This window comes from Mytilus edulis, chromosome 1 (assembly GCF_963676685.1).
Source record: "Mytilus edulis chromosome 1, xbMytEdul2.2, whole genome shotgun sequence".
NCBI classification, from domain to species: domain Eukaryota; kingdom Metazoa; phylum Mollusca; class Bivalvia; order Mytilida; family Mytilidae; genus Mytilus; species Mytilus edulis.
In genome coordinates this window covers 7877172-7892311 of record NC_092344.1, presented here as the reverse complement: position 1 = coordinate 7892311, position 15140 = coordinate 7877172, and the positions used below count along the sequence as shown (strand labels likewise).

General features: G+C 31.6%; 1 protein-coding gene across 1 annotated transcript in view; it reads right to left on the bottom strand.

Annotated features, from left to right (window-relative positions):
* The window catches only part of LOC139506806 (uncharacterized), a 117992-nt gene that overhangs the window by 19712 nt on the left and 83140 nt on the right, over positions 1-15140 (bottom strand). Inside the window, exons 83-97 of the mRNA XM_071295554.1 lie at positions 14652-14867; positions 14389-14431; positions 13165-13331; positions 12745-12927; positions 10978-11236; positions 10414-10583; positions 9733-9906; positions 9023-9241; positions 8302-8508; positions 7548-7613; positions 6937-7146; positions 6375-6585; positions 2867-2969; positions 1342-1492; positions 620-837 (exon numbers count right to left, since the gene is read on the bottom strand). Coding sequence (XP_071151655.1) covers positions 620-837; positions 1342-1492; positions 2867-2969; positions 6375-6585; positions 6937-7146; positions 7548-7613; positions 8302-8508; positions 9023-9241; positions 9733-9906; positions 10414-10583; positions 10978-11236; positions 12745-12927; positions 13165-13331; positions 14389-14431; positions 14652-14867 — 2597 coding nt within the window. The remainder of the gene's footprint in view (positions 1-619; positions 838-1341; positions 1493-2866; positions 2970-6374; positions 6586-6936; positions 7147-7547; positions 7614-8301; positions 8509-9022; positions 9242-9732; positions 9907-10413; positions 10584-10977; positions 11237-12744; positions 12928-13164; positions 13332-14388; positions 14432-14651; positions 14868-15140) is intronic.

Here is a 15140-nt window from a genome sequence, read left to right as displayed (position 1 = left end):
GACCTTGGATTTTTTAACACTTCAAGGCCTGAGAAATTTACATTGTTAAAGTCCACAGCATGATAAAATGGAAATATTTAAGCTGCACTTATTTTAAAACTCAACAGAGATATTTGTACCATTTACCTCTCATCTACATTTCAATGTTATCTTAAAAAGAAATGGGAGCTAATGAGCATTTACATGTAGGTAAACTTTCCATAAAGTTAACATTTTCAAGGGAAATAACTCACAAACAGAGTCTTATTTTCAAAATTAAATAAGATATTGGTATTAAAAATCTTTCATAATCAAGTTTATTGAAACCCTTAACAATTACAAGGATAAGTGTGCTCACAATGTATGTCTATTTTCTATGTAGTTTATCTTCTCCATGGGCTAAGCTTTGATGAAAATTATCCAGTGTTACATTTTAGTACTTGACTAATATTCATAATATTATAATCTCAATTTATTTGAAACCTAGAAAAAAATGAGTAAGTAAGGATGTTCTTAAGATGTCTTTTGGTTATTTTTTTCATTGACTTATATATCCCAAATCTCCTTTTATTCAAATTCAAAAGTGGAACACAGATATATGGACACAGGATCTAATGCTGACCCATTATCTAAAACATACCAATGCTTTTGCTAAGTCTCTCAAATCTTTCATAAGCTGGGCCACCAATATTGGATCAATATTCTTGAAGTCCATTAATGTTTCAATGTCACCAACTGTCATATTGGCTAACTTCTCTCCTAAAAGTTTGGCTCCAACCTCTGACAATCCTTGACCAATAGAATAGGCATCCTTTATACCAGTAACAACAAAATCCAGTTCCTTAAAGATTTCTTCACCTAGAAAAACCAAAGTGAAAATTATGTAGACAAAAATTGTAAAATATAAGTGTGTGGAATACTAGTAAAATATAAGTGTGTGGAATACAGTATTTCAGCTTTGGGACAGAAATGGGGATTGCCATCCTTAACCTTAAATTAAACACTATGTTTTTCTTATTTTTGGTTTTCTTGAACTGGTGTCCCCAATGGTGCATCCCATTTCTAAACTCCATGTTCAAATTAACTACATTCAAAGAGGATTTCATTAACATTTCACAATTTTGAACAGCTCTCAACACAATTAAAACTGACCAGACTAGTTTCTAGAAATTGGTGAAAGTATAAATGGCTTAATTATTATGAACACTTTCACTACCACATTCTTCAAAATCTCTAATTTTTAATTCAAAATAAGTAATAACAAATGGCTACAGTTATCAATATAATGATATGTAGCTCACTGTACTGTTATAATTATCTCCCTTAGTTTTATTATTTACCTCCCTTTAATGAAATATTTACCTCCCTGTACTGTAAAGGTTCCACTGAATGTTTCTCCACTAACACCAACAGTGGTAGGCATACCATTACCAAGAGCTTTAAGAGCAGACTTTCCACCTGTTTTTTCATCACCATCATCAATATCTGTTACCGAATAATCCTTACTATTTTTCTGGAATACCATAAAAGAACACAATCAAAATATGTTACTTTTAAATTGTAGAATGATTTCAAATGAAAGAGATACATCATATTCTATGGTATTACATACTGTGGATTCATTATTATTCGACGGATACTCATTTTCGTGGATTCCATTGGTACAGGTGAATTTAAATGTTCAACTAATTACAAATTATCTATAGGCTTGTACATAATGCAGACTTTGGATAAACCATGCAATCAAATATCCATAAAAATGCAAGTTTTCATCAATACAAGAAAATCTATACCAAGGATAATTAATAAATCCACAGTATTAAAAAATAGTGTTTTTAGAAGTCAGTTGAAAAAGAATCTCAGATTTTCCCACAAAATCCCAAAAACATATGTATATGTTAACCTAAGGTTAAGAAAAATGTTGGATGCTTTTGTCATCGGGATGCTGCTGAATTGATGTAAACCTTAAATCTTCCTTCATTTACATCCCTTATCTTAAAAACAATTTCAAAATAAATTAGTTCATCAAAAATCCAGCCTCTTTTTTGTTGTTGACTTCTTTTTTTTTTCTTGTAAATTTGTGTAATAACTATTCTTTACAATACAATTTCTCTCTTCTAACTCAACAATCAAAGTACTCCAAAAACTAAATATTTCTTGTGAAAGGTTTTTGTGGCTCCTTTCAAGAGATGTCTCTAATTTTATGTCAGTGTCACTTTACACTAGAGTAGTAGTTTCTTTGCAATTTAACTTCCACCAGGTAGCATTGTTTTTAAAGGGCATATGTCCAAAGCCGACCAAAAGTCTATAATTTGGCATATATTTGGTGAATATTCAAAAAGAGAAATCTATAGAAAAGTGTTACTTCATTGAACATTAAAATTCATGGTTCACCTTTGCCCAGGAAATCCTCAAAAATTGGAATCCCACCAATAATAATATTGAATCCACAGAAACAACTGTAAATTCAGAAATTATTGCGATGTTTTTCTTATTGCGAAAAAATGCGACAGGGTTATAATCACAATAATTTGCATTTCAATTTTTTTTTCAATATGAATTAAACATGATTTTTAACAATATCGCAAAAATTAAAATCACAATAATAAATGCACCTAATAATTTCTGAATTTACAGTCTTTGCCCACAAAACCTTCAAAAATTGGTATCCCATCAATAATAGTATTGAATCCACAGAGAGTAACCTGGATGAAGGACAAGATGGATTAATTGATTGTGATATAGTTGCATCAGAGTGAAAATGCTACATCACGAGCTGATGAAGGTTGGGACTATTGCATTATACTTACACTGTAGTCCATACAAGCAGCATCAAAAATGCTACATCACAAGCTGTTGAAGGTTGGGACTATTGCATTATACTTACACTGTAGTCCATACAAGCAGCAATAAAAAAGTTCTTCTCTGCTTCAGTTGCCTTTCTATCTGTCAATATTCGTAGGCCTCCTTTCATGTCTTTGACGTCCACCCTTAGAAAATCAATAAAAACGCAATAAGAAAAGAGAAATTTTTATCCATATTTTTTTGTGTAATTAAATAAGTTCAGAAAAACTTTAAATAAATTTTTCCCAAAAGTACATTATTAATAAGATTACAATATTTCCAAATGTATGTCGTTGTAAATAGAGAATAATACATGGCAAAATCCGTATCATATGTTGTATCATCCTGAGACACCAATATCAGCCCAAGGGCCTTTAGGCCCGAGGGATGATATTGGTCGAGGGTAATACGGCATGTGATACAGATTTTGCCATGTTTTATACGCTTTATCATATATTTCAACAGAAGAGTATTATATTATATGAACTGTTTTCTGATCCATAGCACTGGGTTACCTTCAGTTCTACTTTTGTATTGTTTCAAAGGCCTTGAACTGCTCATTTACTTATCCGAAAAACCTAGGTTACCTTACAATTTGCGTGCTGTTGTTTTAAAAATATTTTGTTTATTATTGTATTTTTTTGTGTGTTTTGTATTTTTTATAGTTCCATTTAGTGTGCAAAAAAATATGAAAAATTGACGTTCGTGACGTCACTTACCAAACAATGATGTCATTCAATAAATTGCATCACGACCGAATGACCATTATTTTGAGGAAAATTTTTCATAAGCAAAAAAAAAAATGACTACCGGGTATGTAAACAAGAGTGCACACGCTGAAATGTCTCGCCTTCTATACTAATCATTGATATTATGTTGATAGTCCTAAGTATAAAGCTAAGTTTTATTACAACTGTCACATAAACTTAACATTAACCAAGATAACTAAACAAAGACTAATGAACCTTGAAAATGAGGTCAAGGTAAGATGAACCATGCCAGGCAGACATGTACAGCTAACAATGCTTCTATACAATATATATAGTTGACCCATTACTTATAGTTTAAAGAAAAGTAGACCAAACACAAAAACTTAAGACTGCGCAATGAACAGTGAAAATGAGGTCACGGTCAAATAAAACCTATGTGACTGACATAAAGATCATAAAATATTTCCATACACCAAATATAGTTGATCTATGGCATATGGTATTAGATAAAAAGACCAAAACTCAAAAACTTAACTTTGACCACTGAACCTAAAAATTAAGTCAAGGTCACATGACATCTGCCCGCTAGACATGTACACCTTACAATCATTCCATAAAACAAATATAGTAGACCTATTGCATATAGTATGAGAAAAACAGACCAAAACACAAAAATTTAACTATAACCAATGAACCATGAAAATGAGGTCAAGGTCAGATGACACCTGCCAGTTGGACATGTACACCTTACAGTCCTTCCATACACCAAATATACTAGCCCTATTGCTTATAGTATCTGAGATATGGACTTGACCACCAAAACTTAACCTTGTTCACTGATCCATGCAATGAGGTCGAGGTCAAGTGAAAACTGTCTGACAGACATGAGGACCTTGCAAGGTAAGCACATATCAAATATAGTTATCCTATTACTTATAATAAGAGAGAATTCAACATTACAAAAAATTTGAACTTTTTTTTCAAGTGGTCACTGAACTGTGAAAATGAGGTCAAGGACATTGGACATGTGACTGACGGAAACTTCGTAACATGAAGCATCTATATACAAAGTATGAAGCATCCAGGACTTCCACCTTCTAAAATATAAAGCTTTTAAGAAGTGAGCTAACACCGCCGCCGCCGTAGCCGCCGTAGCCGCCGCCGCCGCCGGATCACTATCCATATGTCCAGCTTTCTGCAACAAAAGTTGCAGGCTCGACAAAAACTAGAGGCTCTAAAGAGCCTGTGTCGCTCACCTTGGTCTATGTGAATATTAAACAAAGGAAGCAGATGGATTCATGACAAAATTGTGTTTTGGTGATGTGTTTGTACATCTTACTTTACTGAACATTCTTGCTACTTACAATTATCTCTACCTATAATGAACTTGGCCCAGTAGTTTCAGTGGAAAATGTTAGTTAAAATTTACAAATTTTATGAAAATTGTTAAAAATTGACTATAAAGGACAATAACTCCTTAGGGGTCAATTGACCATTTCCGTCATGTTGACTTATTTGTAAATCTTACTTTGCTTAACATTATTGATGTTTACAGTTTATCTCTATCTATAATAATATTCAAGATAATAACCAAAAACAGCAAAATTTCCTTAAAATGACAAATTCAAGGGCAGCAACCCAACAACAGGTTGTCAGATTCATCTGGAAATTTCAGGGCAGATAGATTTGGACCTGATGAACAATTTTACCCCATGTCAGATTTGCTCTAAAGGCTGCGGTTTCAGAGTTATAAGCCAAAATCTACATTTCAACCCTATGTTCTATTTTTAGCCATGGTGGCCATCTTGGTTGGTTGGGACGGGACACAATTTTTAAACTAGATACCCCAATGATGATTGTGGCCAAGTTCGGTTTAATTTGGCCCAGTAGTTTCAGAGGAGAAGATTTTTGTAAAAGAAAACTAAGATTTACGAAAAATGGTTAAAAATTGACTATAAAGGGCAATAACTCCTACAGAAATCAACATACCATTTTGGTCTTGTTGACTTATTTGTAGATCTTACTTTGCTGAACATTTTTGCTGTTTACAGTTTATCTCTATCTATGATAATATTCAAGATAATAACCAAAAACAGCAAAATGTCCTTAAAATTACCAATTCATGGGCAGCAACCTATTAAAGGGTTGTCCAATTCATCTCAAAATTTCAGGGCAGATAGATCGTGACCTGATAAACAATTTTACCCGATGTCAGATTTGCTCTAAATGCTTTGGTTTTTGAGTGATAAGCCAAAAACTGCATTTTACCCCTATGTTCTATTTTTAGCCATGGTGGCCATCTTGGTTGGTTGGCCAGGTCACCGGACACAATTTTTAAACTAGATACCCTAATAATGATTGTGGCCAAGTTTACAGACAGAGGTAAAACAGTATACCCCCACTTTTTTAAAGCAGAGGTATAATAATGTCAATGCTAAATACAAGGTAAAAGTCTGAGTAGGCCTTTTCCCCCCATTAAAAAATTAAATATCTTGGAAAGGAGTTTCATAACCAAAAGATGTTTTTCTGACAAATTTCACTCTACCAAAACGAAAAGTAAACTCAATATGTTAGTGATCTTTAAATTTTGATGTAACAATTAAAGTGCTTGTGAGCACTGCAAGGTAAAGATTGTTTTCATTTGCAATGTGATCTAAAAAAAAATGCTTTGTATAAAGCAGAAGTACATATTTGGGCAATATTATTAAAAACCTTTTACCCAAAAATCAGCTCCAAATCTGCTGGAATTACAAACATGGCAAGAGGGTAAAATTACAAAATCACAAAATTATCTAAATTAAAAATTCAGCCCCTAAAAAGTGAACTGTTTTCACTACATACTGTGATGGTGCACGTCTTCGTCTTCTACGACCTGTACATGTTCTCTTCTTCAGGTCAGAGGCTGTCAGTAACTGATAATCTTCACATGTTCCAGGAGAAATGTAGCATGCGGTCAGTCCTATAGTGGTCTTGTAAGCTGTAGCTGAGGTTGTTGTGTCCAGAGTAAAGTTTAACATGAATGAGCTAGATAATTCTTCAACCTGTTCGATTCCTGTAAAAATCAAATTTGAAAAACTCGTTTAATTTGAAAAGCTCATTTAATTTGAAAAGCTTGTTTAATTTGAAAAGATTCCTGTATACAGTTAATTCTTATTATGGTATTCACAGTTTTATTAATTGATCATATCTTTTCATATTTTTTACCCATGGAAACGGTTCTTTAAATAACCTTGAAAAATCAATAGAAGGAAAAACAATAAATCCCTGTTTTTATTAAATAAGAAAAATCTCAAAATTTTGAAATTTCTAAAATATATGACAAAAATAAAAAATTTAACAAGAAATATTATTATCGTTACAACCCTTTTAATATTAAAAATGATCCTATTACAAAAAGTAATACCATTAATTGAAGCCAGTCCAGTCCTAGTCCATGTGTGTCTCTCTAGAGTGTAGTCAATTTGATCAGCACATGAATCCAAAGCAAATGTCAGCTCTGTGTTACGTGCACCAGGTACAAAGTCCAAATCTAAACAACATGTGACACTGAAACAGTCAGCAGCCATCTGACATCTCGTCTGAGCATAGGTGGTAAAGGTAACACCAGGACAGCCTAGAAAAGTGCAATAAATAGCATTGTCTCTTTTTTTTTATAATAGTATTTAGATAAAAGAATAATTGATTTTCATTTGGTTAACATCCAGTTGAAAATATTATACGATTTTTGTATACTTAGTATCTTGTGGCAAATATTCCTGCATATTCAATAAAACAAATAAATAATATCCAGTATGAAGGTTCTGCCATGCAGGTTGACCAAGATGAAATGAAAAATTTGGACTGCCACTGAGAGTATATTGGTTAGGGGAACTATTGTTGTATAAATAGATTATTAAGACACAAAAAATTGTTTTTATAAATTGTGTTTATGGTGGTTATCACTTCATTTTTATTTTACAGCATATTTAATCATTAATTAATAAATAACAATAAAAAATTATTAATATAATATACCTTGAGCATATGTTCCTGTAGAAAACTGTGAACAAACTATTGGTTTCCAGTAGTCAAAGGTTATTCCTGTCAAAATGTAAAATATTGTAATTGTAAAATATTGTAATTGATGCATAAACTTTCTCATTAGTTTCATATTTCTCCATTTACATATCAGTGTTATCATTTATTAGAAAAAAAGATCAAATTTGGGCAATTAAACCAGAAAAAGGCAAGATGGTACAGCTATTCATATTGCCATACAAAAGCAGTGGTAAGGTATCAATTTGATGACAGAAAAATAGACACAATTAAGATTTCATTCCTAATTCATAACTTCAAAACATCCAAAGAGAATAAAAATAGAACTGATTAATCATGAATATGTATGCAACAAAATAGTTTAAAAATGTCACCAAAAAAACTTAACACCTTGGCTTTATTCTTCAATTCACAGTTGTGGCCTGATAGTCAGGTTGCAAAGATTTCCCCTCGAATTGGTGCTAGGAACCATCTTAAACTTGCAGTGAGGTGAGAGTTTTTCTTCTTTAATGAAGGCCTCACTGCGACTTTGCGGCAAAGAACTGCAATAAAAGCGCTGTTCCTTTGCTTCTTGTAATCTTTTTTGCTGTGCATGTACTGATTTTGTGTCAAGGATGGATACCCCATACCCTTTCTTTTCTATTCTATCATGGAAATTTAATTGGGAACAATTGAACAGCCAGCGGGAAGAATTATCTTTATAATTTTGATGAAGTCAATTTTTCATACATACCATAGAAAGGTAGGTTTGGCTGTGTACACTCAGGATAGTAAAGTCTATTACTGGTAAATATGGTATAGTCTTGTAAACATGACCCTGCACCAGACTCAAAACATAATTTGATAGTTAAATCAACATTGAAGTGTTTCATTGATGCCACATGATTTACACGATACATTACTCTCAAAACTCCATAGAGATTCATGTTCTCTGTCGTTCCTGTAAAAGAAAATGAAATGTTTTTTTTCTCATTTAAAACGATGTAAGAGTGTACATTAAAATCTTGACATGTTAAACAAAAAATATGAAAAACCATCTCAATAGTAATATACCTTTGATTCCATAAGTAACTATCAAAGTGTGGTATTTATACAAACACCAGTCTGAAAAAGTACTTCTTAATTTATTAAACATAACATGACAGATTGTTAAATGCCTGACATGAAGAGTATTTCATGAATTTTCATGAAAAGAACAAATTCATTAAACCTGAAATGACAATATTTTAGTCAATGGTAAAGAATATAACTAAGAAAAAATCTATTTAGAAGGTTAAGGTCATTATTTAACTCAACATTTACCATTTGCCAGTGAACAGCAGTTTAAATAGATAAAAATGATTTCCTGCGATTCTTTTCACAAATAATCTATATTAGATTGAAACATTCATCACTTATGAGTATTTTTACTCGTAAGAATTTTTGTGAAAAACCACTGGTGCTTTGTAGCATACCCCAAGCATAGTTCAGTAAATCCTTCTCAATTATCAGATTTTCCAACTGTATCTTCAGCGTGTAGCTACAAGTGTTCATGGTCACAGAAACAAAAAAGTCTCGTTTCAGAACATCAGACTTGGCACAACAGGAAACAGCATTACAATCAGTAGCAATATGACACAGTAATTCTGTTGAAGGTAGAAGAGTTAAGTCCCCTGATGTTACATTGTTACATTCTGTAATAGAGAATTTTTATTATGGTATGCATTAGAAAAAAAAGTGCAAATGTTTTTATATATGATTGAAAGATGGAGCAAGCAAAAAAAGTACAATTTTATCATTTTATTTTCAAAATACAGCCATTTTAACAAGATATTTATGACTTATCATTTTAGTGACTATATTTCTATATCATTGAACAAGTTTCTTTTTGGCAAAAAAAGATGATTTTGTCTTTTAATAGCTGAAACAATGACATTTACTTATAAAACAATGAATTGGAAAAGATAGGATATTGGGTAGTTGTACAAGACACAAAAAACTTACATGAAATACTAGATTACTCAATCTTAATAATAGCTCTTACATTGAAGTTTTCAAACTTGACTGTTGATGTATATGTATGATCTACATTATTGAGAAAAAATTTGAATATACATGTAATAAGGTGAAGCCAAAACTTGACCACTTCACTCTTTCTATTTTCTTTTTTTTTAATGATACAAACCATTATTCCATCCATCGACAGCATCAACATATGGTGATCCAGTGAAGTTACAAATGTTGGAATACTCCATAAAATCATCTATCTGCAGTAACTGTAATAAATCATCAGCATCCACATTTGACATGTTTGTTAATCCTAAACTTCTATTTCCTAACCAGGTGGATAGAGAAAATCCTGCAAGGAAAACAAAGACATTATATCAATAAATACCTACCTAGTGTATCGTGTGAACAAAGTATAAACATCATTATTATAGAAACTACAATTTCAGGGTGACATTAAATAAAGCTTGCAGTTTAACCTGATTCAATACTGTCGACAATGCTTTATTTTTCAAATTTTCTTATCAACAATCTCACCGTCTGAAATTATCCATTAGGACATTGTTTTTTGGGGTTTTTTTTTCGAGTTTTATGTAATTCTCAACTTAACTGGTTTTTAAAACAAATCTTTAACTTTCTTTTAATTTCATTGATAAATTAAGAAATTGTTATGAACTAAGGTTCCAACTCCCTCAGGCAAAGTTGACCTTAGAACATCTTTATTCCCTTTTGTTCGTACAGCTCATGTTTCGGTACTTATACTTCCTATGCTTTCAATTTTAGGCCTTGAGTGTTTCTCATAAAGGTAAATCCAGAAAAAGTTTTGACACATAAAATTTATATAAAGTGTTATTTTCACCTGCATCTTTGAAGTCTGTATTGAAATCACAGCTTTCTTTATCAATGACTGTTTTATTAAAAATGGTGTATTCCTGGTCACACACCAACGAGGTATCAGCATTCAAACAGAACTTTATTGACATTGTAACTTCATACTGGTTACTTAGCAACAGATTGTTTACTAGGTAACTAAAATAAATAAAATATGACATTAGTATAAATACAGCAAGTTAAATATATATTCAAGAGTGATTCCATAACCATCTATGTCTCGTCTATATGCTAGAACTGTTGAAACGATTCAATGTAACCATTAGCTTATCTCACATTATATCTCATGAAATAACATTGTTTGTGAGTAACATTAATTGTTCCTGATTTAAAAGTACAAATCACTACTTATTCAATATGTATCAATAAATGAAACGAGGATAAAAATCATAATTCATATGTACTACATTTTAAGTTTAAGTCATCACCAACAACCTTGAACCAAAGCTTTAACCTGACAAGGGATGGATATATGGACCAACTGGAAAATATAATGCCCCACTTCTATAGTTGGCAGGGCATAAAAACTTACTTTATTTCAGCTAAGCCATATATAGAAAATTTGGCACTAGACCCAAAATCATAATCATGTAATGGTATGTCTGTTTCAAGTTTGTCTACTTTGAGACGTAGTCTGTTGCCACATGTGTCCACAATCATTTTATATTCCAGTGATGTATTTAGCTGAGGCACATCAACACAGCATCGTACCCCATTACAGTCTGTTGGTATACTACACACAATTGTATCAGCTGGTGAAAATGTATTGTGTACAATTGAGGAACCACATTCTGAATAAAGCAAAAAAAAATAAAATTTGTACATGTTAACAATTTGCAATATAAGTTCATGAAATCTTATTTTAATTTTTATTAGAGAAACAAAACTTTGCCTTTGTCTCTTGTGATTGTGTTGTTCCACAATAAATATACATTTGCATCCCTCTCAAACCTCTCCCTTTCCTCTTATATGTGTATGATCTATTTACACTGTAACAGAAGCTTTAAACAAATTGATAGAAGTTAATAAGCAAAAAATTAAGTGAAGAAACCAGATTCAGGAAACTTTACAGCAAGATTTACATATGTTCTAGCTCAGGGATTTTGATTTTTAGATTTAAACATTATATTATGATTGATCACTGTGGATTCAGTATAACTCATGGGATACCAATTTTGTGGATTTCATAGGTAAAGGTAAACCACGAATTTAAATGATAAACAAGAGGCTGTCAGAACGACAGCAAACCGGATTTATTAATATCTATTCGTGTCCTGGCATTTTTCAATATCACAAGAACCGTAACTGATGAACGGTGAAAGTCAAAATCATCAATATCAGACTTGACCTCCATTTTGTCATCAGTAACAACATATCAAAATTTGAAAAGCTTTGGCTGAATGGTTTATGAGTAAATTCAACAACATGACTGTAGCACAATTTTTCAATCTTTCAAGAACCATAACTCCTGAACAGAAAAAGTGAAAATCGCCATTATTGAACTTGACCTCAATTTTATCATCAGTAACAACATATTTGAATTTTAAATGCTTTGGTTGAACGGTTCGTGAGTTAATACACGGACACAACTGGAAACACCATTTTTCAATCTTTCAAAAACCATAACTCCTGAACGGTAAAAGTCAAAATCGTCATTATTGAACTTGACCTCCATTTTGTCATCAGTAACAACATATTAAATTTTAAAAGCTTTGGTTGAACAGTTCATGAGTAAATGCATGGACAGGACTGGAAACTCCATTTTTCAATCTTTCAAGAACCATAACTCCAGAACCGTAAAAGTCAAAATCGTCATTATTGTCCTCTGTTTTGCTGTCAGTAACAACATATTAAAATTTTAAAAGCTTTGGTTGAACAGTTCATGAGTAAATGCACTGACAACATTTGGCTGCTGCCCGTCAGCCCGACCGCTTGCCCGTCGTACATCCCTAAATCAATAACCGACATTTTTGTCACAAAAACCGGTTAAAAAGTATAAATTTTCTATAGACATGTATGCAGGCTTTGGCAAACCCATGAAATAGTTATTCTCTAATCCACAAAAATACAGTTATTCTCTAATCCACAAAAATACAGTCATTCCCTAATCCACAAAAACTGGTAGCCACAACAATAAATAAATCGACTGTTATACTTTCTGTAATAATATATTATCTGTACACTTAATTTGAAATCATCACATCTTTTATATCCCTTTAATATTTACAGTTTACTTATCTTCTAAATAACTGTTAAAAAATTCAAAATAACATTGAAAGTTTTCAAACATACTACATACCATTATTGAAGCCATTTGTTGCAGTTGCTGTCATGAATGGAGTGTCAACATTGTAACACTTGTCGTCAAGACTGAAGTAATTATTCACATCCAGGTCATCAATCAGCTGTAGTCTGGCCCATTCTGGTAGGGGTGAAGTATTGGCTGGTAGACCAACTGATGACAGCCAGGTACTATAGGAAACTGTAATAAGATACATTTTGCTATTACATGTACTATACAGAACTGTATAAGCAAAATATTTTGCTGTTGAAAAGTTACAGAACTTGAGAATCAGATTTAAAAAATTCTTATATTATAAAGTGGACATTATACACGAAGAAACATCTTTGTCAAATTTTTTACTCTAATAATCGTTTTTTTAAAAGTAAAAAAAAAAAGACCAACATTGAAATGACAGGTATATAAATAAAAACTCACACTGCGGATTAACAAAACCTGTTGCCCTATCACAAACTTGCTTCAAGAGTTCAAAGTTTGTGAGGATTGTTTCTTGTAAAGCACATGCACCGTTTGCCTCATAACAGGCCATCAAGTCCATGTTCACTAAATACTTATTACTTGTCATCAGATTGTTCACAGTAAACCTACAATAGCATGTAATGTTTTATACACAATTGTTCACAGTAAACCTACAATAGCATGTAATGTTTTATACACAATTGTTCACAGTAAACCTACAATAGCAAGTAATGTTTTATACACAATTGTTCAAAGTAAACCGACAATAGCATGTAATGTTTTATACACAATTGTTCACAGTAAACCGACAATAGCAAGTAATGTTTTATACACAATTGTTCACAGTAAACCTACAATAGCAAGTAATGTTTTATACACAATTGTTTACAGTAAACCTACAATAGCAAGTTATGTTTTATACACAATTGTTTACAGTAAACCTACAATAGCAAGTAATGTTTTATACACAATTGTTAACTGTAAACCTACAATAGCATGTATTGTTTTATACACAATTGTTTACAGTAAACGACAATAGCATGTAATGTTTTATACACAATTGTTAACTGTAAACCTACAATAGCATGTAATGTTTTATACACAAACTCTTACAATTATTTACTAGTTTTATTGAAATATGTAAAGTTTTACGTGATTATTAAGATTTTGAGTGAGTTAACCAAGTTTATAGACCAATAAACTACATAAAAAAAAACCTTTATCATTCATAATTCCTTTAGAATGCACTAAAATATGTTGAAATAAAAAGTTGCATCAACACTTACTTATCTGATTTAAAACTCTATAAATACAGTAAGTCTGTGTTTCTTTAAAAAAAAAAAAAAGGTCTACATGCTTGTTATTAAAATCAGGACAAAGATCAAATTATTTGAGACACAACCTAATTGTTGTTTTTTTCTTCTTCATATAATTCATTATTCAAGTAATCATAGGCTTTCTTAGAAATATAATAAAAAGATGAAGAAGAGGATGGTTTTAACCGACCTTGACTACCCATGAGGGTCTTGCATGGTCGTTTTTTTGTTTCTTTGTAATAATATTACTTATCATCTAATATCAATTACACCAATGCAACAAACAACGATCATGGTAGACGTTATACACTTTTGAGTTTTGCTAAACAAGTAATCGTCAGTGCTTTCTTTTAAGGTATAAACTTACCTAAGGCCATACACTCCATTTAACTTGTAAACTTCCTCCGTTCCTAAAATATCAATGTATTGTTAATATTATTTATATAAGTGGAATTACACATTTAATTCATGTACAAGTAATTAGTGTTAAGGTCTTATTTTCATCAGTAAAATTATAAATTCAATACAAGTAATTAGTTTGTCATTATTCAATTTTCTGCCGTCTAATTTACTATGACATATTTTTTTCAAATTTTGAAGGCTTGCTTAAAAAAATCTATGAATAATTACCCCAAACATATCCAATCAAAGATATGATACGAGTCATTCTCTCAAGTGTAACAATCAGTTCTCCTTTACATGCATCTATATGAACACTGGTCTGGATACTTCGACCTACTTCTGTTTCCTCAAAACAACATGTAAACTTTTCACAAGTGTTGTCAACATTACATGAAACTGTATTGGTGAGCGCTGGCAAGCTACTTGTAGGGACATCAGAACAAGCTAAAAAAATAAGCTATATAAAATGTGCTGCTTATAATCATCATAATTTATATACAATTCCATACCCTTTTAATCTTGCAACTGTATAGATATTGTGAAGTGTTTGTTTTAATGCAAAATTACCCTTAAAATTATTCACAACTAAATTCAATAGCAAAAGAATTTATGACTGTTTCATTGAAATGGGACTATTGTTTTTATAATTCCAGATTAAAGGTGGCTAGCTGATACAAGTTTTCTAACCCTTTCGTTGATTAGGCAAAGTCCATGTTT